Raw genomic sequence first — 22867 nt, forward strand, 5'->3', positions numbered from 1 at the left:
TTTCAGACCTATTGATGACAACGTTGTAAAGATGAGTTTACCAATTAAGTACTTACAAACAATGGATGATGACAGAGAGAATGTGTGGATGAGAGGATTGCCAGACAAGTACAAGGCCAGACCAAACAGACCCGAATTTGAGTGCATGGCTGAATTTGCAAGTGAATACCGCATTGTTAATGGAGGACAGAAAATGTGTAAAAATGTTTTACCACTCCAAAAAAAATACGGGACACATACAGAAAAGAACGCAAAGAAAACCTGCAGTCATCAGATTTGAACATTTCTTACAGCAAAAACATCCAGAATAATTCTATGGAACTCTACTAAAACTCTACTTGTCATATTGCACAGATGAGCAGCTAAAGTTCACAAGATTTCTGACATTAATCATTTTATGCATTCGCTTTAGCACAACAGTTTTTCCGTTCATTATAGGTCATGGAAATTCAGCTTTTTAGTCAGTGAAAGTCAGGGAATTTGACATTTGGCTTAGAGTGGGAACCCTGTTGCCAGACATTTGTCTGTGTGTGTGTTGAGGTGCAGAAAGTTATTGGTAAGCCATAATTTCAGTTCATGGAGACTAATTGGCTATTAATTGGTTTAAGGTTTATCATTGCATTTTAATGGTATCTAGAGTTGAGTATCGTCAGCAATGATATGACACACAAAATCTCTTAAAAATTGGACCTAACTGGTAACATGTACAGTGAAAACAACAACGGCACCAGAGTTAAGCCCTGGGGAACACCACAGGTAAGATGAGCTACAGAAGAAGAGTGCTTACCAATACTAACTGAGAAGCTCCAAATAGGACTGAAACCAATCAAGTACAGTGCCTCTGAATGCATCATTGAAATATCATTCAAAACCTTCAAGTACAGACCCAGTGCTGTGTAAAGTATTTAAAGCCAGACTGGAAATGGACTGAAATACAGTTAATACTCAAATAATTTTGCAACTGTATAAGTATTATTATTTTTCTAAAAATGTAGATAAGAAGGGCATAATAAGAAAAAGGTATAACTTTGGAATCATGCAAGAACTTCTTATGGATTAGTGTTACTGAAGTTCATTTAGAACAGTCCCAGTCAAAAGACAATGGACCTTTTTTATATTTCAGGGTTTCTCAGAAGCAGAAGTTGTCAGAGTAGGGTAAAATTACTATAGCTGTGAATGAGAAAACACATATATTTATTGTGTTTCCATTTGCTCAAATAGCAAAAGAAAAATTCCACAATAGTGTTTTCACAACTTTCAAAAAGAGGGGGAAAAATAGAGATTGATAATGACAGTCAGAAGAGAGAAAGATATCATTTTTTACTGTCACTATCATTGCCGCTGTATTTGAAACACCCTCACAGCAGCATTAACCCTTAAATGCATACATCGGGTCTTTAGTGACCCGGGACGTCATTCACTACCCTCCTCCTCATTCATTTTTTAAAGTCAGACATCAACCTTCTTGATATTCCTCAATAAATGCATTCTAAAGAATACAACAAGAAAAAAAATCATAAAATTATAAAAGAATGCCTATTTTGTATTCATTTTTTTGTATATTTTTTCTGCACAACAATAATTGAATCTAAATGACGGAATAAGTGCGATTCACCTTTATTCCACAAGGTGGCAGTGTCTGATACACAATGCTGAAGTGACGACTCATTCAGACAGAAAACGAAATAATAATAACAATATGAAATGGCTCAGCGATTTACTGCAGAGCAAGTACTGAACGCAATCAAATATGACTGTAACTGTTACTGGATGGATCTGGTGAAGCTGTTAGCAATCGAAATATTGATTTTGAAGATGTTGAAAGTTATATAGTTTTGAGAATACGTTTGAGATCGCGAATGGGCTCATATTTGTGACCTCAAACATAAAACTAGCCCATTATTTGCTGAATTTACTGGGAAATGAGCTCTGACGAGGACAGTGATGATGGCATAAAACATCTTCTCAAACTGAGCCCTTTCAAGCTCCAAAAGGTTACAAAATATCCTTTTTTTTATTCTTCTGTAACTGTTATTCTAATATCAGAGGAGTTTTATACTATCGCGACAGGTAGAGATCCAGGTCGATAAAGACCCGAATATGTAATTTGATGCAATGGTAATATAATACTAAGTATAGTGTTATAAATGTACCTACATTTTTTTTTTTTTTTTTTAAATGAAAATATAAAAACTGCAGTATTTATGATACTGATGACCTTTAAAACACATCATCACAGTCTGTGAAAAGGGTCTATTGTTTATGATATTCACAAAGTCTGGGCCAATAGTTTCATTTGTTTAACAAATAGTGAAGGCAAAACATTATGGAGAAAAGATTGATTTTAATTTTAGGGTGATGAAGTCAAATTCACTCATATCTTTAAGTCCATAGTCATATTACTCAGTATTTAATTTAAATGCTATTAAGTAGCCCTTTTCATAATTTTTTTAAATCTTTTTCATTATAAGTTATTACTATTTTCAGCATATCATTGGAAAACATCCATGTATGTATGTATTTCACCAATAATTAAACTCTGAATTATTCTGACATCTATTTAATTATTCGTGTATTGTAGCCTATAATATCTATGCACTTTTGTGATTTTACACAGCAGAGTCTGAACGGGACTTTTATATTGGCGATGTGACGTCATAAGTCTGCGTCGAGCTCCTGCATTTGTTATGATTCGGTTGGAGAAAGGTTTGTTCTTAAACATTGCAACCTGTTCAGGGAATTTTAGATTTTGTAAAATGGCTTAATATTTGTTTAATGTAACATTGTAATACTGTAAAACGTGTGTAATGACATATAATTATTAAACTAGTGTAATCTAATAAATGCATCTATTAAAATACCAAATATAAATCACAGATATTAAGTGTATGTAATTTTAGTGCTAGTTCTAAGCTTTTTGTGTGTCTAATCAGGCCATTAAAGGTGCAATAGGTGATTCTCTACAGAAACATTTTGTTATGCTGGTTGAAAATCGTCTTATATCCTGACAGCAAACACTGTTAAATGGTCTAAATGTATTTTATAAATATATATTGTCTGTGGAAGACGTAGGAGCATAAAATGTTCCTTCAATCATTGCGTTCTGTCTGAATGAAATGATAGTACGTGTTCCCTGTCAGTCACAGTGTGTTTATAGTACCATTGCATAGCCTGTTCATGCAGACATCACACCAGGGTGTCTAGATACAAACAAGTTAAATTTAAGACCTTTTTAATACCACCTTGTATGAAACTTAAGACCAAACCTGTGATAGAAATGCACATTATAGTACATATCTATGTTACATGTAAGAATAAAACAATATTTTCACTGTCATAAAGGCTATTTGATATGCATTGATATACACTGAACTTTTCATATATATTCTTAAATCTATATATTTTTTTATATTTACCCCAGGATGTTCTTTACCTTTACAAAGGCCTTTTTTCAATCTTATAAAATGTATGCTTCATTGTTCATGTCAAATTCTTACATTTGATAAATTAATTCAATATGCACTATAGGGCTGTTACCAATTAAATTACATAATTTACACCGCAAAATTACAACTCGAAAAGCTGAATCATTCAGTAACAAAACATCGCTGAGAATTGCTTTGAGATACGCAATAGTTCTGCTGTGATCTTTGTTTGGAGCTATTTTCATTGGTCTATCGATATTGGGTGTGTAACTACTTGTTTATTGAACTAAAATCAATGTAACATTTGCAATTGTGAGGAGATTCACAAAATAGCTCCCTTGTCATGTTATGCTACTTAACTATAGCATATTATAAATAAAAAAACAACATTTTAAAATTTTACCTCAGTATGTTTCTTCTGTGGGATTGTATGCTTTCAATGCTAGCAGGCTAAAGTTAGCATTTCCTAGATCCCCTACTGCACCTTAAACTCTCTTTCTGAATTACTGAACTAGAGCTGATTGAGACGCCTCCAGATATTTAGTGTGGATTTATTTTTCTTTCTTTTAATTATTCTCATCTTAAACAGGTCAAACACACTGATAAATTCCTGGTTAAGTGACTGAAATCCACGTGACACTATTATAAAGATGGAGTTTATTAAAGAGGAGAATGAAGACATTAAGATTGAAGAAACTTTCAGAGTGAAACAAGAAGATACTGAGACACAAACAGGTTAGTTGAAACGTGGACACGTTTTTTTTTTATTATATATATATATATATATATATATATTATTGACATGAATGGCAGATTTGGGGTTGATCCATAATAAACCAGCTCTCTTGGTTCAAGTGTTAAGGGGTTTGATAACTGCCAGCTTTCTTGGACTGCCTTGCTGTGTCCTAAATAAAGCAAACAGATAACAAAACTGAGAAGAGATTCTGAGATAATGGGTAACTCCACTTCCAGTAGCTTATTGGGTATAGGATTATTGCATAGCATACATGTTGATGGCTTTGATGCTTTAAAGGGATAGTTCATCCAAAAATAGATCCCATGATTTACTCACCCTCAAGACATCCTAGGTGTATATGACTATCTTCTTTCAGACGAACACAATCGGAGATACATTTAAACATATCCTTAGTCCTTCAAGGTAAATTGTTTGTGAATGGCTGCCCACATTTTTTAGACAAATGCATCCATCCATAAAAAAAAATAAAATAAAAAATGAATCTATATGACTACAGGGGGTTAAAGGATTAGTTCATTTTCAAATTAAAATTTCCTGATAATTTACTCACCCCGTGTCATCCAAGATGTTCGTCTTTCTTTCTTCAGTAGAAAAGAAATTAAGGTTTTTGATGAAAACATTTCAGGATTATTCTCCATATAGTGGACTTCAATGGAGCCCAAACGTTTGAAGGTCAAAATTACAGTTTCAGTGCAGCTTCAAAGGGCTTTAAACGATACCAGACGAGGAATAAGAGTCTTATCTAGCGAAACCATCGCTCATTTTCAAAAAACAAAACAAAAAAAACCTTCTATACGTTTTATCAATAAATGCTTATCTTGAACTAGCTCTCTTCTTCTTCTCTATTTGAATTCCAGCAGTGTATACACTGCTATTACTGCCCTCCACAGGTCAAAGTTTGAACTAAATTGTCATATACAATATGCTAGTGCAAGTATATAACAATTAGTTCAAACTTCTTAAAATAGAGAAGAAGAAGAAAGCTAGTTCAAGATCATAGACATATACACTAGATGTCGCCTTGGCTATGGCAGTTCATTGGAACGAATGTGTCAATAGAGCCGCCATCTTGGAACAGGGGAGCCCCTCCTCTTTAATGTATCAATGTAGGCAAAGGTCTAACGGAAATAAAATCACAATAAATCGTCATGAATGCGATTTTCTAGTTTTTATTTATTTTTTTTTATTTTTTTTTTTACAGTTTTTAAAATTACAGTTTCAGTGCATTATACACAATCCCAGACGAGGAATAAGTGTTTTATCTAGAGAAACCATTGCTCATTTTCTAAAAAACCCCAAAAAACTTTCATATGTTTTATCAATAAATGCTCATCTTGAACCATAGATATATACACTAGATGTCGCCTTGGGGTTCTAAGGATCCGTCAAAACCGCCGCCATCTTGGAACAGGGGTCTTGTCATAGGAAGTAGCTAGGTAACGCTGCTATCTCCGCCTGTACTTTGAATTCATGGGCGATGCCGGGCATTTGTGCTGTGTATGGATGTTCAAACGAAAGAAATCTAAAAACCAGACAGCAAGGGATTACATTTCACAAGTGAGAATTAAATGTTACGAAATTATATTTCTGGTTACGTTGGTTTGTTTCAGTCTTTGGTTAACGACCGCAGCTAATCCATGCTAGTTACCCATTAGTTTTTGACAGTTAGGAAAACCGACAATGAACAATGTATTTATATCAATGTAATATGATTGTAAGATGTTGGAAATGTGGACAGTTGATCTGGTTCCTATTCAATATTTTCTCCAACTGGCACTGTGTGGCCGAGTTCCATACCATCTGCTTACCCTCAAACAACAGAGGCCTTGTAATACCAAGTCAAGGTACTGTTAAAGTGATTCGCTCAGCTGAGCACTGCATCCGACGGACCTCTAACATCAACTCAGCAGCCCGTCAGTGCCCAGTGTCTCTATTAAACAGAAAAGCAGTCGTGTAAAGTCGTGAAAGCAGAAGTAGTCTCTGAGGACATATTTGGTCTTTATGATTACATTGTTTCATAAGTTGAGACAACACCATGTGGCAAAGGTTCATACTCTGCAACTGCAGAGCAAAAGTCTAAGGACGAAACTGTGTAAGGTAGTGTTGTTGCAGGGATACTAAAGACTTAGTTTTAAGAATGGTTAACTCAGCTGACAGTCCTGAAGGATGTCACCAGTTAGCTTTGCAGTGTAACACACAAGTCCAGCCTCAGAGTCAAACTTTGGTTTTTCTATACTATCCTCGAACTGCTTCTCTTTCTCTGCCAACTCAGCTTTCCAACGGAACAATAACATTGTTGTGTAATACTGACTAGCTTGTGGTGTCCACAATTGCGTTAATTTGCTGCCTAAATGGAAAAAGTGTGCTGCGTTTTAACTTCATTTATGCAGCGATCTCTACCTGGGAATGATCTTTTCTGTTTGCTGCTTTGTATTGTTTGTTTGACTTTGTGTGCAATTAAAATCAGTATAGAAGTGTATTGCGTTTAGACATGCGCTGTATAGCATTTGAAAAACAAGGCAGGTCCCTGAAAACACTACACTGATTTAAGGGGGGAGGAGGGTTCTGTATGAATGTGACTTTAGTACTTTTATTTAATGTGGCAAAAGTATTGCGGGACAGGAATAAAGAAAAGATTGAAACTGTCTAACTTTCACATTATGTTCCTCTTAAATTTGTGATTTGCTTCCACCTGCAAATTGCTTTGTGTATCATATTTAATAAACCAATACAATTTAAATGTTTAAATTAACATGTATAGTCACACCATTGTAGCAATTTTGCATTTAGTAGGCTAAGGTAAGTTGCGATAGTTCATTCGAAGTTTACTCAAGTGGAAGAATGTGACTAATAAACTTAGGCCTACTAGCAGTATACATTATATTTTTAAAAAGTAGATTATCTTAATGTCAAAACCTTAATTTTTTTTCTGGACTCGAATGAGGAATGCATGTCTGACCATTGGAACGAACCAAAAAAAAAAAAAAACCTAGAAAATCGCATTCATGACGATTTATTGTGATTTTACTTCCGTTAGACCTTTGCCTACATTGATACATTAAAGAGGAGGGGCTCCCCTGTTCCAAGATGGCGGCTCTATTGACGCATTTGTTCCAATGAACTGCCGTAGCCAAGGCGACATCTATGATCTTGAACTAGCTCTTCTCTTCTTCTCTATTTGAAGAAGTTTGAACTAATTGTTATATACTTGCACTAGCATATTGTATATGACAGTTTAGTTTAACTTTGACCTGTGGAGGGCAGTAATACACTTAGCAGTGTCTACACTGCCGGAATTCAAATAGAGAAGAAGAAGAATAAGAGAGCTAGTTCAAGATGAGCATTTATTGTTAAAACGTATAGTAAACTTTTTTTTTGGTAAATGAGCGATGATTTCTCTAGATAAGACCCTTATTCCTCGTCTGGGATTGTGTAGAATGCTTTGAAGCTGCACTGAAACTGTAATTTTGACCTTCAACCGTTTGGGCTCCAGTAAAGTCCACTATATGGAGAATAGTCCTGGAATGTTTTCATCAAAAATCTTAATTTCTTTTCAACTGAAGAAAGAAAGACATGAACATCTTGGATAACATGGGGGTGAGTAAATTATCAGAATTTTAATTTGGCCTTCTGAAGTAAATCCATTCATTTGTGTAAAACAAATATCCTCATTTAAAAATTTATAAATTAAAATAGCACGCTTCCGGCACGACAGGTATGCGCATTCGACATACTACAAAACGCTATGTCCCACGCTATAACGCGTAGTACGTTGTGTCATTGTGTACCATGTCGCTGATGTTAACGCTTTTTGGATGTATTCTGGTTATTGGGGGTTGTAGACTAGAGTTTTTGCTTAAGAATTATGTAAAACTTATGCTGACTATTGTTTTATATGAAAAAGTAGAGAGATTTAAATTTTGTAAGACACTTTTTGTCAAGAAACACAGTATGCGAGGAGGCGTGAATCTGCATAAATAATGGGCCATTTACACCTGAGAAGACAAAAAAAATCACATAATAATGACCTGAAATGACTTGCATATTAATGAGGCCTTTCAGTCAGGTAGGCTGTGAAAAAAAACCCCTCTGTAATAATGTCTCAGCTCATCATAAACAGCAATACTGAAATATTATTACAATTTAAAATAATGGTATTCTATTCTTTAAAATATAATGTTTTTCTGTGATGCAAAGTGTCTGAACAATTATGTTACCTCTGTGGCATTTCATATGGGCTTTTAGCTTAAAAGCATGCACATTTGGAGAAATTTTATTTGAATTAATTTGAGAATTTTATTGATGGATTCTTATATATTTATTTCAAATTTCTATACTTAGAAGTAATATTTATTGTCATCACTATGAGTGCTGGATACTGTTTTTTGCAGCCGAAGGGCGCTCTCTGTACACATTTAAGCCCCATTTCCACCGCAGGAACTTTACCCAGGAACTAGGGACTTTGGGCTGGTACTCGGTGTGTTTCCACCGCAGGAACCAGGAACTAAAAAAAGTTCCGGGTAAAATTTCCCCCTCAGAAAAGTCCCTGATGGCGAGGTGGTACTTTTTCAAAGTTCAGGAACATTCTGGGGTGGGACTAGGCGCTGAGCATGCTGATTGGTCGGATTCACGCCGCATTTGATTGGTCAACTCCACGCAGCAGTAAATTCCATAATAACATTCTTCACAACTCTGGATAATTTTGATTGATTGTTTTCTTACCAATCTTGTTCTTTCTGCCCGATGGCGAGCGTTCGTCCCAGCCATCTCACGGTCGATGTCGGCAATTGCCTCATTTTATTACGAGCTTTCTGTATATGCTTTACTTTCAGTGCTTGTCTGTTTTCTGCCGTTTGGTTCATTATTTCTTTAGTAAACCAATAGTCAAGTCATGTCAAATTTATTTATATAGCGCTTTTACAATTGGTAAAATTTCAAAGCAGCTTTACATATTAGAAGCAGAGAAAAAAGGGAAGTGGTTAAAAATAAGCTGTACAAACAAGCGTGGTAATATGTAACATATACAAGATGGTGCTACATTAAGCCAATGTTGGCTGACTTCCAGGGGTGGAAAAAAACCCCTAGGAGAAAAACCCAGCGTGCTAGCACTGGGAAAAAAGTCCTAGGAGGGAAAAAAACCCTTGGAAGATATATATATGTAAATGGATATGGAGATCAAAATCTGAATTATACATTTTTATTATAGAGATTAAAAATAGATTATATATAAATATAAGTAAGCGGATATGGGGATTAAAAATCTGAATTATAGATGCAGCCAGAACTGGATCTGTAGGCCCATTGTCTCCTGGGCTACGTTGTAGTCAGGCCTGGATCCAGCACCCGGCAAACCTCAGGATAAGCAGAGAGACAGATATCAGCGTAGATGCCATTCTTATTCTGATGTACAGGTATATCTAGTGTTATAGGAAATGTTCTCGGTTCCGGCCGACCTAATTATTGCAGCGTAACAATCCTTTAACGGATTTGAAAAATGTTAATGTATTGATAATGTGTTATGTGTATGCAAGAGCAAAGAGATGTGTTTTTAGTCTAGATTTAAACTGACAGAGTGTGTCTGCTTCCCGAACAATGCTAGGAAGATTGTTCCAGAGTTTAGGTGCTAAATAGGAAAAGGATCTGCCGCCTTCAGTTGATTTTGATATTCTGGGTATTATCAACTGGCCTGAATTCTGAGATCGCAATAAACGTGAAGGACTATAATGCATTAAGAGCTCACTTAGGTACTGGGGAGCTAAACCATTTAGAGCTTTATAAGTAAGTAGCAAGATTTTAATATCTATACGATGTTTAATAGGGAGCCAATGTAATGTTGACAGAACTGGGCTAATATGGTCATACTTTCTGGTTCTAGTAAGAACTCTAGCTGCCGCATTTTGGACCAACTGTTGTCTGTTTAAAAGCCGAGCAGAACAACCACCCAGTAGAGCGTTACAATAATCTATTCTTGAGGTCATGAATGCATGAACCAACTGTTCCGCATTTGTCATTGAGAGCATATGTCGTAATTTAGATATATTTTTTAGATGGAAGAAGGCGGTTTTACAGATACTAGAAACATGACTTTCAAATGAAAGATTGGTATCAAAGAGCACACCCAGGTTCCTAACTGAGGACGAAGGTTTAATGGAGCACCCGTCAAGTGTTAGAGAGTATTCAAGGTTTTTTCGTGAGGTCCAAAGATTAGGATATCGTTTTTTTCTGAATTTAATAAGAAATTTCTTGTCATCCAGTTTTTAATGTCAGCTATGCATTCTGTTAGTGTTGTAAATTTGTAGGTTTCGTCAGGGCGCGAGGAAATATAGAGCTGAGTATCGTCAGCGTAGCAGTGAAAACTAACACCATGCTTCCTAATTATCTCTCCTAAGGGCAGCATGTACAGAGTGAAAAGCAACGGTCCTAGTACTGAGCCTTGTGGTACTCCATATTTAACCTGTGATTGATACGACATCTCTTCATTAACTACTACAGACTGATAACGGTCAGATAAGTACGATTTGAACCATGCCAAAGCAATTCCACTAATGCCAATATAGTTTTCAAGTCTTTTTAAAAGATTGTTATGATCGATAGTGTCAAAAGCAGCACTGAGATCTAATAACACTAATAGAGAAATACAGCCACGATCGGATGATAGGAGTAGATCGTTTGTAACTCTAACGAGAGCAGTCTCAGTACTATGGTATGGTCTAAATCCTCACAGATTCCATTTATTTCTAAAAAGGAGCACAGTTGTGTTGAAACTGCCTTTTCTAGTATCTTTGACAGAAAAGGTAGATTCGAGATTGGCCTGTAATTTACTAAATCTCTCGGATCTAGTTGAGTTTTTTTAATAAGAGGTTTAATAATAGCCTGCTTAAAAGGTTTTTTGGCACGTTAGTGTTAAAGATTAATTAGTGTTAAAGATTAATTAATTATATCAAGAAGTGGACCTACAACCTCTGGAAGCATTTCTTTCAGTAGTTTAGTCGGCATTGGGTCTAACATACATGTCGTTGATTTTGATGATTTGATAAGTTTAGATAATTCTTCCTCTCCTATAGCGGCAAATGATTCTAGTTTTACCTCAGGGACACTACAGTGCACTGTCTGAAGCGAAACTGTAGACGGTTGCATGTTTATAATTTTCTCTCTAATATTATCAATCTTCCAAGTAAAGAAGTTCATAAAATCATTACTGCTGTGCTCTATGGAAACGTCAGCAGTTGAATCTCTGTTTCTAGTTAATTTAGCCACTGTGTCAAATAAATACCTAGGATTATATTTGTTTTCTATTAAGAGATTTGAAAAATAAGTAGATCTAGCATTTCTTATAGCCGTTCTGTACTCAATCTGATACACCATGAGCAAAGCAGCATTCCTTGATTCTCCTCCTTACTGCTTTTTCTGTTGCACAAGAATGATAACGGTCCGTCACTGACAGGAAGAAACAGTTGTGCGCAGTACTACGTCACCAGACACATTAGCCTAATCTTCACGGTACTTTAGACCGCGTGGAAAATGCAGAAGGCAAACAGGTCTGGGGGGGACAAAAAGTTCCTGGGAGAAAAGTTCCTGGTACAATTGTTCCGGGTAATTTCGGTGGAAACGCGGCTTAAGTCCACAAATTATTCTAATGAAGAAGAGGACATTTTAAGAATGGTGTTTTTAATTCATACTTGCAGCCGGAGGGCGCTCTGTACACCTTTAGGCCACAAATTCATATAAAGAAGAAAAGGAACTAGGAACTAACGGCATGTCTTCTAGAGATTACTAACCATGGCTTTACCATCCAAATAAGCACTTTTCAAGACAATAAATGAAGATGAATGCATGTATTGCCTCTGAATTTGCCTCTGAATAGTGCTGGCTCCGTGGGCGCGGCCGCATTAGCGGATAATGAGCTGAATCATGGACTTCTGACATTGCTCTATTTACATACAAATTACATAAACGCAGAATGTTTGTTTTTGATTTGACTTGCACGATTTAAAACCTGACATTTCAACGTTTCTTTAGACATACGTGTCATTTTTTTTGTCATTAGTATTCATAAGTTACAGTTCATTTTCTGAGAACTATCAGATTGGACTTCGTTCAGAGGGAGAGGAGAGACAACTAACACATCATGTTAGTTTTCTTTATTTTACAAAAAGCACAACATTGTGTTTTTACTCTGAGTGTACACAAATAAAAGAAGACATTCTATAGTGTAACGAAATGTAGCGGTTATTAATCAATTTATGGATGAAATATAATAATTCATAAGGTTATGAATAAATTATGATTCATATATCGACCCAATTCGATATATGAAACTTATATTGTGAATCAATTACAACGAATTGTAATCAATTACATATAGTTCTGGTTTAATAATTATTTAGAGAAACTGTTCGTTTGTCCAGCAAACTAAGTCCCTCAGAATATTATAAACAGAGTTATTCTCTGGCCGTGAAAATAACTTCAAAGCATAAAGCGATCGAAAAGCGTTAAAATGACTTGGTTTTCAGCTGAAAGAACAAACAGAACAATCGAGCGTGAATAACGTTTTAATATATGCAAACTACGAATACAGAGGTTATACATCTAAATATATATACAAGAATACACATATATATACACGAGAATGAAAATGAAGAAAAGACAGGGAAAGAAAGATGATCAAAGAATGGCAAATTACACAGTTAAACCTTTTTGAGACAGCCAGCACTGAAATCAGTTTAGACAAATTTAAGGTAAATGATAATACTTGCTTATTGGTTCAAGTCCGTGTGTAGCAGTTTCAATGCGCCTGGCTGGGTTGGTCCTTTCAGAGAGGGTTTCTCCGGCGGGGTTTTCAAAAGAGGTTTAAGCTTAAGTAACTTAGCCGAAGAGAGAGAGAGTCTAAGGAAGAGGTCCTCCCGAGCTGCGCGCGTGGTTGGGAAGCGCGGTCACCTGAGGCGTCCGTGCACGAGGTGCTCGTGAGTCAGTCGGGAGACAAAGGAGAAGAAGAGGAGCAGCGAAGAAGAAAGGAGAAGGTGTGTGTTGTTGTTTTTATGGTAACTCAAGCTAACACACCTCCTGAATTGTAGCGACCAATAGATGCGCAGCACTATTTGGCGGGCAAAGTTCCTTCGTTTGGAATCCTAGCTGAATTTGCATACTTAATGCCCATCAGATCGGATTTCGAGATGGAGTGTGTTCTTCACAGGATCATTAAACACATAGAAAAATGCATTTGTCCGTTTGGTGACATGTCTCAATGAATAGCTAGAGTCCGGAGCTTTGAAACGAGATCAAACTCGATAGGTCAGAAAGGCATAGAAACCAAGTTATGGTTTACAGACAAAATTATATCGTTAAAATACACACTAGCACAAATACACTCATTTAAACACTGGGAAACATGCATAGGCCCTAAAATACATGATGAAATACATACATAAAATACATATATTTCAGCGTAGTTGTATTTTACAATCAAAAATGTATGATTGTGTGTTTCTATATGTGTCTGTGTGTGTGTCTTTGTGTGTCCCTGTGTGTGTGGGGTGTTGGAATGTGGATCTGGTCAGTCTCTGGGGGGGGTGCTCCTTTTGAAGTCACCAAAGTGAGGAAGTCGTGACTTTCTGTTTATCCTCGCAGGCCCACAAACCTGCCGAAAGTCACAGCCGTCCGGCGCCGATTTAGTGATTTAGAAACAAAGTTCATCAGGTTAAAAGCATTCTGAAAACTCCAAAGTTTATTGATTATCCTGATACGTGTGCATACGCTACAATAGTTTCAATTGATATATTACTTATGTCTCTATGACAAGAAATGACAATTACTCACCCTCATGTTGTTCCACACCTGTAAGACCTTTTTTAATCTTCAGAGCACAAATTAGTATTTTTGTTGCTTCATAACATTAAGGTGAATCACTGCAGTTACGTCGACTTTTAACAATGTCATTAGTACCTTTCTGGACCTTGAAGTGGTGATTATATTGCATCATATATCTCTCCTATTTTGATGTATGTTCTTTTGTGCCAATAAACTGGTGTTAATTTGCATTTACTTGTTTTTTTCCTATTTTCTTTAGAGATGATGGTACTGAAAGAAGAAAGTCAAGAATTGAATAAAGTAGAAGAGAAAGATCAGTGTGATGAAGATCATGATTTCATGACTGGAGAAAAATCCACACAGACTGAAAAGACTACATTAATAAAAAGAGAAGCTAAGACACATGTATGCAACCAGTGTGGAAAGAGTTTTAATCAAAAACCACACCTTACTATACACATGAGAACTCACACTGGAGAGAAGCCTTACACCTGCCAACATTGTGGACAGAGTTTTACACAGAAAGAAAACTTTAAGTCCCACTTAAGAATTCACACCGGAGAGAAGCCTTTCATCTGCCCTCAGTGTGGACAGGGTTTTGCTCAAAAACAAAACCTTACTGTACACATGAGAATTCACAGTGGAGAGAAGCCTTATACCTGCCAACATTGTGGACAGAGTTTTGCACGTAAAGAAAACTTTAATTCCCACATTAGAATTCACACCGGAGTGAAACCTTACACCTGCCAACAGTGTGGACACAGTTTTACTCAAAAACAACAGCTTACTGTACACCTGAGAACTCACACCGGGGAGAAGCCTTTCACCTGCCAACAGTGTGGACAGAGTTTTGCACATAAAGGAAACTTTGATTACCACATGAGAACTCACACTGGAGAGAGACCTTTCACCTGTAAAGTGTGTGAGAAGAGCTACTCACAAAAAGATTATCTTAAGTCTCACATGAGAGTTCACACTGGAGAGAAACCATTCATATGTGCTCAGTGTGGAAAGAGTTTCAGTCGTAAAGTATACCTTAATCAGCACATGAAGACTCACTTGAGAGTAAACGGTTTTACATGCCATCAGTGTGGAAGGAATTTCACAGACAGTGATCGCCTTGAGAAGCATTTAATAACTCACACTAAAGAGAAGCCTTATGTGTGCCATCACTGTGGAAAGAGTTGCTTAACCAAATCAGTCCTTGAGGTTCACGTGAGAGTTCACACTGGAGAGAAGCCTTTCACCTGCCTTCAGTGTGGAAAGAGTTTCATACATAAAGGAAACCTTAACATTCACATGAGGCTTCACACAGGAGAGAGGCCTTACACATGTCCTCAGTGTAAGATGAGTTTCAAATATCACAAAGACATGAAATGTCATTTGCAAACTCATTCCTGAAAGCAATTGTAGTGATCTGTATATAGTAAGAGGTTTCAGAAATCACTTGCATGGATAAAGACATTTCGTTTTGTAAAAAGTGTAATAAAAAGTAAAAAAAGTTCCCTCTAAAGGAACAATTTCTTATTGGCTCAGTCACCTTCAAGAGGGTGTGGCATCTTCACACTTCAAGATCACGGGTCTCTTTTATAGAAAAATGCTGATATGAAGATGACGCTGAGCTAGAAGACTTCTGAATACCTCCAAGCTGGTGCCAGGCTTTGGCCTTGTCTTTCCATTCACCAATGATCCTCTGAATCCAACTGGATCACTCTCAACATCTGCAAAGATCAATGGCTGCCTCCACAAATTTGGAAGTATTAAACTTTGTCTTATTATTTAAGACATTTAGTATCCTTACTTCCCTTTTAAAGAAGGGTTTGTTAGAGCTAAACTGATGGTTTGCTCAAGGCTGTAGATCTGCTGGAATTCAAACTATGCTGTGCTTGCTTTCCTGTATTCTGCTTCTCATCTCTTTCTCTTGGTAAACTGTATGCATGTATGTTAAGGTAGTTTAGGTGCTTAGTCTATTTAATAAAGTCTTCTTCATGTGACACATAAAGTTGTCAGTGTTTCATGCTCATATAAGCCGCGTTTCCACCGAGATTACCTGGAACAATTTGTCCCAGGAACTTCCCCCCCCCCCAGACCTATTGTTAGCTGCGAGGGTTATTACATAGCAGTCTAAAGTACAGTGACAATAGTCCGGTGACATTGGACTGTGCATGACTTTCCAGTTCTCACTGGCTTTCTTCCTCCGCATATAAGCTTAATAAAGCCTGAACCTCATTGTCAGTCCATCAGTCGTATTTTTTAAACTCTGTCGTTGATTCGAAAAGCAAACAACTCTTATTGCACACACAGCAACAGACATAAAAAAAAAATGATGGTTGAAATAAAATGCTGTGTGGAGTCAACCAATCAAAATGTTCAGCGCCCAAGTCCCACCACCGAAAGTTTGAAAAAGTGCTACCTAGCGAGCAGGTACTTTCAGACCTGGAACTTCATTTAGACCCTGATTCATGTGGTACTTTAATATTATAAAGCAATAAGAATACTTTTTGCAACCAAAAAAACCCCCAAAATAATGACTTTTCAACAATATAGTGATGGGCCGATTTCAAAACACTGCTTTGGTGCTCCGAATTATTGATTCAATTCGTAAAGCTCCAAAGTCACGTTTTCAGCAATTTAGAGTTTAATAGGAGATCTGAAATCACTGATTCGTAAAGCACTGAAGCAGTGTTTTGAAATCGGCAATCACAATATTGTTGAAAAGTCATTTTAGCGCACAAGTATTCTCATCGCTTTATATTATTAAGGTAGAACCACTGAACTCACATGAACTGCTTTAAATATGTTTTTAGTAACTTTATGGATCTTGAGATTTTCAAAAGCATTGCTGTCTATACAGGCCTCACTGAGCCATTGAATTTAATCAAAAATATCTTAATTTGTGTTTCGAAGATGAACAAAGGTCTTACAGGTATGGAATGACATGAAGGTAGGTGGTAATTATTATTTTTATTTTTGGGTGAACTAACCCTTTAACGAGCCATGAAAAAGTGTTAATTATTGCATTATATGTAGATCTGTTCCCATCGCATGAAAGGTTGCATTGATGAGCATTGTAGTCAATGACAGTCTGTTGATCACATAAATGCAGTGATCTCATCATTTCAACGCTCATGCTCTCAACTTATCAAATGGTAGTTTTATGTTATACATTGTTTTGCAAAAATGGTCCACCAATCCGGTGAAGATGCCAGAAAATGGAAGGTTCCTGTTATGCAGATCCGCAGTGTACTAGTTGAAGGGTATAATGTCTTTCCAGTGCAAAGTATTTTAGGGCATTGTTTCTCAACTCCAGTCCTCGGGACCCACTGCTCTGCACATTTTGTATGTATCCCTTATTTAAAACCCCTGATTTAGATCATCAGCTCATTAGGAGAGTCTGCATGAACTGAACTGAGTGTGTCAGATAAGAGAGACATACAAAATGTGCAGAGCAGTGGGTCCCGAGGACTGGAGTTGAGAACCACTGTTTTAGGGGATGCCAATTACATCCCAATTCATCAAATCAGAGGTAAAACATTAAGAAAACTCTTAACAACTTTATCCTGACATTACCGGTAAAGCAATCAACAAACACTTTAAGTACACAACAGTTGATCAAGAGCACTGGGACTGGAAGATGGCAGTTGCAAGGATGGAACACCTCAGCCTCTCTCACTGGACTGCCACTCTGCAGGTTCCTTTATACTCCAGTTAACGATCTCAAAAAGGAGTCAGGTGGCACTCATTAGCCTGTCAAGCAGAGAGAACAGGAGGAGCAAGAGAGACAGGAACACAGTATACACATATACACAGGAAACACAATGGCAAGTTACATCGTACAAAATAGTAGCTTATGTCCCTTTGTACGTAACACCTCCACCAAGTTTTTATTTTTATTTTTTTTATTTCCCCTTGACTTTGCATTTCACTCAATGCAAAAGGGGGAAAAAAACTCATAACACTTAAATTTCAGTACTATCTGCCCTGGACAGTGCATCGACAATCACATTTTCAGAACCTTTCATATGACGAATGTCAAGGTTATATTCTTGAACAATTAACGCCCATCGCATCAAGTGTTGATTTGTATTAGACATCTGGGCAAGAAAGGTTAAGGGGTTGTGATCAGTATACACAAGAAGAGGAGTGGCGCTACATCCTACGTAAACATCAAAGTGTTGAAGCGCAAGAGAGCAAGAGCCTCTTTCTCAATGGTACTATATTGCTTCTGATATAATGTAAACTTAGAAAAATAGGAGACTGGATGGTCAATACCCTGTTCATCTTCGTGTAACAACACTGCACCTGCCCCTGTGGCACTGGCATCCACTTGCAATTTGAATGACTTTTCAAAGTTAGGGGCCGAGAGCACTGTTGCAATACACAACAGGTCTTTCACTGCATTAAAAGCTAGGGAACATTCACGATCCCAGATGAACTTTCGGTTACTGCTTAAGAGATCAGTGAGTGTGGAAACGACTGCAGAGAAGTTTCTGCAGAACCCCCGGTAGTAGCCGGCTATACCGAGAAATCAGCACAACTCACGCTTATTGCTGGGGGTAGGGAACTGTAAGATAGCCTCCACTTTGGCAACAACAGGTCTTACGCATCCCTGACCCACTTGTTTCCCCAAATAAGTGACTACTGCTTTTCCGAATTCACATTAGGCAGCATTTAAAGTTAGTGACGCTGCAGCCAACTTACTGTATACAAGTGTTTTAACATGCTCTTCCCATGTTTTTGTATAGACAACAATATTGTCGATATAGACCTCACAGTCTGTGACACCTACTAGGACCCTCTGCATCAGGCACTGAAACGTAGCGGGGGCATTTCGCATCCCAAAAGCTAAAACCTTGTACTGCATGAAATGATCTGGTGTCACAAATGCAGCAATTTCAGAGGCCTGTGGAGTGAGAGGGACTTGCCAATAGCCTTTAAAGAGGTCTAATTTCGTTTGGTGATTTTATTCACCTTACGGTAGTCTGTACAGAAACGAAAAGATGTCTGGCTTGGGCACCAGTAAACAGGGTGAACTCCATGGGCTTTGACTGGGCTCGGCAATATCACGTACTCCACCTCCTCCTTCATTATTGCACGTTTATTTGGGTTCACTCTGTAGGCATTCTGTTTAACTGGCAGAGAATTACCCACATCAATATCATGGGTCAGCAGTGAAGTTCTGCCTGGTGCATCAGCAAATAGTGAAGGGTACTTAGCTATCAGCTGCAGAAGTTCTTTACGTTGGCAGTTTGTAAGATAGGGAAGAGTGTTAGACAAGTCTTGCAGAATCACTGAATTTTTAAGCCTTCCACAGGAACTTTGTCTATCAACCCATCTTCGGCAGGGGGCAACACTTACAGCAGAGAAGTAAGTTTCATCTTCACGTTTCAAATATCTCTACAACATATTTATGTGACAGACGCGTTTATGTATTTTTTCTGGTCTGGGGTGGCAATCACATAATCAGTGTCTCTCAATTTACTTTCAACAGTATATGGGCCTCAGAGGTGTAAAGTACTTGAGTAAATGTACTTCGTTACTGTACTTAAGTATTTTTTTGGCTACTTTGTACTTGTACTGAGTATCAAAAATATAAGCAACTTTTACTCTCTACTCAACTACATTTTTGATTGAATATTTGTACTCTTTACTCCACTACATTTGAACTGACACTTACCGTTACTCGCTAAATTGTGTTTGTGCACGTCAAGTCAACTTTATCTGCCGTGGCTTATTTCTTGGGTGTAAGAGGCGATATCGCCATCTGCAGGCTATTGAAGGTACTGGATGCTATTTGCGCTACTCCATTGTGAACGTGAATGAGCAGCCTGCTGAACGCCAGGTGTTTCACATAAATTAGCGATGGCTGCAGCCACTGATGAAGCCGAAGCCAGCACATCATGCAGTGTCAGCACTGATGATAACCATCCCTGGCCTTATTTGAAAGAAATGTTTTCATTTGCCGGTGTACAGAATGACTCTTACAGGATGCAGTGTCTACTTTGCCACGAACCACGAAAATAAGTGCTTTTAAGAATTCATCGTCAAATTTGAGGAAACACATTGAGGTAAGAGCCTATTTAATGCCAATTTAATGTTAATTTAGCCAAATTAATCTATACAGACCATGTTTGACTTTACAATGGTATTGTAAGCATAATGTTTGTAAACATAACTTTGCTGTTTGTTAGCAATACCAAAAGTTAATACAGTTACTAATATAGCTAAACAAAAATACTGCAACATGACTATATCGTAGTTAAAAATTTTAGTGCCATGTGAAAGAATGTAGTCACTGAAATCTAATTATCTATATGGGAAGTTTGCTAACCGATTATAAATTGAGCATCAGGTGTATTTAGCTGTGAATTTGTGATTTGTATTTATCATTGAATTTATATGTATTTTACTAAGTTGAAAAATAACACTGCTCCTCTTTCTTTCACTTTATTACAGAGAAAACATCCAAATCACTTGAATAACTACTCAGAATTGACCTCAACTTCTCAGAAGAGAAAGAATGTAAGCAAAAATATGGAGCCCCTAACAAAACAACTCAAAATTGGAGAGACCAAGATCATTTCTCAAGCAACCGTTGATAAAGCTGTACTGCGATTCATTGTATACGGTCTCCAACCTTTCAGCGTGGTTGAAAAAGAAGAATTTAAGGGCCTGATTCATGACTTGCAGCCTAACTCTACTGTACGGTCACGATCAACCATCTGTGCCAAGATCGAGGAAGCTGCAGGAGAAATGAAGAAAAGTTTAACAAAAGCCATGAGAGGGGTGGAATACATCTGTACAACCACCGATTGCTGGAGTTCAAGACGTCGCAGCTTTATAGGTATGACGGCACACTGGATTGACCCAGACAATCTACATCGATGCTCTGCAGCTCTTGCCTGTCGACAGTTAAAGGGGTCTCACACGTTTGATGTACTTGCAGCTGCGATACATGACATACACTCTGAATTTGAGATCCATGAAAAAGTTGTCTGTATAACAACAGACAATGGATCAAATTTTTTGAAAGCATTTCGTGTCTATGGAGGTGAGAACATGCATGGCAACAATGCAGAAAGTGCAACAGCAACCACATCAGAGGATGAGGATGAATCTGACACTCAAGATGAGGAGAAATGTGAGGAGACTGAATATATTGAGGTTACTGAAATTCTAGCCATGGATGATCTTGAATTTCATTTGCCCAAGAACCAGCGTTGTGCTTGCCATCTTTTGAACCTGGTTTCCACCGTGGATGTTGACGCTGCTCAAACAGATGAAACATACAAAAGGTTATCAAGATCATCCTTCTCCAAATGTTGGGCCTTGTGGAACAAGAGTGGCCGGTCCAACAAAGCTGCAGAGATAATGGAAGAGAAATGTAGTTTGCAGTTAATTCGTCCAAATGCCACACGATGGAACTCTTTGTTTCTTTCAGTGGAGAGGATCCTAAAAATCATGAAGGAAAAGGGAGATGGTGCTTTCCGGAATCTCTGTGCGGAATTCAAAATCCCCATGTGAGTAATGTTATAATGTAATGACTTTTCTTTTAAAGGTGTTTTTTTTTTTTTTTTTTTCCCAGAGACTTTGCCTTTTTCCACCAGCAAAAGTGAATATTTGTATGCCATTAAGGCATCCAGAATTGTCAGATGAAATAATGGATATTTTCTTAATGTTAATTCAAAAATGGGATACAAGAGGTGTAGCAGCAAATCACGTCAAACCACTGCAAAATGTCCTACTGTCCTATGATAATGCATGTCTATAATGATTGAGTAGCATCTACATTTTGCATTAATCAGCTACTTTAAATAGTCTTTAACAAGGTTTTTCTTTTATAGGTTCACTCCTGCAGAAAAGGCCCTTCTTGGTGAATATGTCACCGCTATGGCCCCTGTTGCCAAAGCGATTAATATCTTGCAGGGAGAAACCAATGTGCACATGGGCTGGCTTGTACCAACACTCAACATCATGGTTTCCAAACTAAAACGAGCCAAGATATCCATGAAACTGTGCAAGAGCCTAGTAGATGCAATCCTTGCAGGTGTGAACAAGCGCTTTGGTGACATGCTCAATGATCCTGAGCTGATTGCGGCTGCAATCCTGCTACCAAAGTTTAAGACTTATTGGACAACTGATGCTGCCATCCTCAAACTCGGTTTGTTAACAAGCATATAAAACTAAATAAAGAGCAGTGACATGCTAATTAGTGCAGATTTGTTTTTGTTTTTTTTAAATGATTGCAAACTGATTTTAGAACTTAAATATTTAGATGGAATAATGGGTGTTCTAGTATTGCATATAATTTTTGGGACATTTGGGAATATTCTATTTACTTTTATCAGTAATATGTTTTGTTTTTGTTTTTTTGAGCTGTGGAATGCTGAGATATATTTTAAACTGGATAAGTACATATAAGCTTTATAATTTTAAAAGCACTAAAAATGCTTTTGAATTAAATTGTTGCAGAAACATTACCAAATGTGTATTATATTGTAGGTCTTGACTTCATAAAGGGAAATATGGAGGAGACCTCAGCATACAAGTGATGCCACTTCTTCAGAGGAAGAGGATTTCTTCAAGCCATTGAAGTCATCCCAGGCACAACAAGGCCCAGCAGTGCTTGATCTGACGTGTGCTGGTGATGACATGGGTGTCCTGAAAACCTTCCCACCTCTATTAAAGTTGTCATTAAGGCTCAACACTCCCCTACCTGCATCTGCTGCTTGCGAGCGACTCTTTAGCACTGCTGGCCTCATTTTCAGTCCAAAAAGAGCTAAAATAAATTCCAAGAACTTTGAGAACCAGCTTTTGTTAAAGTTGAATAAAAATATTGCCCCTCTCTGAGACTGAGAGGTACATCATATCAAAGTCA

The 22867-nt window shown here is 37.4% G+C and overlaps 1 protein-coding gene and 1 pseudogene across 2 annotated transcripts; both read left to right on the forward strand.

Moving 5' to 3' along the window:
* Positions 1-2656: 2656 nt before the first annotated feature.
* Positions 2657-15971, forward strand: LOC137025024 (gastrula zinc finger protein XlCGF57.1-like). 2 transcript variants are annotated; one of them, XM_067393036.1, is made up of 3 exons: positions 2657-2706; positions 4015-4160; positions 14249-15971. In XM_067393036.1, exons 2-3 carry the CDS (start codon positions 4076-4078, stop codon positions 15388-15390), a joined length of 1227 nt encoding a protein of 408 aa, XP_067249137.1. In that variant the 5' UTR covers positions 2657-2706; positions 4015-4075; the 3' UTR covers positions 15391-15971. The 2 variants fall into 2 exon arrangements, with proteins under 2 accessions (XP_067249137.1, XP_067249138.1); XM_067393037.1 differs by lacking the exon at positions 2657-2706 and having other exon boundaries at positions 4143-4160; positions 14251-15971.
* A 3880-nt stretch (positions 15972-19851) lies between these two features.
* LOC137025291 (uncharacterized) lies at positions 19852-22541 on the forward strand (annotated as a pseudogene).
* The last annotated feature ends 326 nt before the right edge of the window (positions 22542-22867 follow it).

Source organism: Chanodichthys erythropterus, chromosome 8 (assembly GCF_024489055.1).
Source record: "Chanodichthys erythropterus isolate Z2021 chromosome 8, ASM2448905v1, whole genome shotgun sequence".
NCBI lineage: Eukaryota > Metazoa > Chordata > Actinopteri > Cypriniformes > Xenocyprididae > Chanodichthys > Chanodichthys erythropterus.

Coding starts and splice junctions, on each gene's coding strand:
- LOC137025024 (XM_067393036.1), top strand. CDS start 4,076: ATGGAGTTTATTAAAGAGGAGAATGAAGACATTAAGATTGAAGAAACT. Junction 4,161..14,248: donor AGATACTGAGACACAAACAG/GTTAGTTGAAAC, acceptor TATTTTCTTTAG/AGATGATGGTACTGAAAGAA.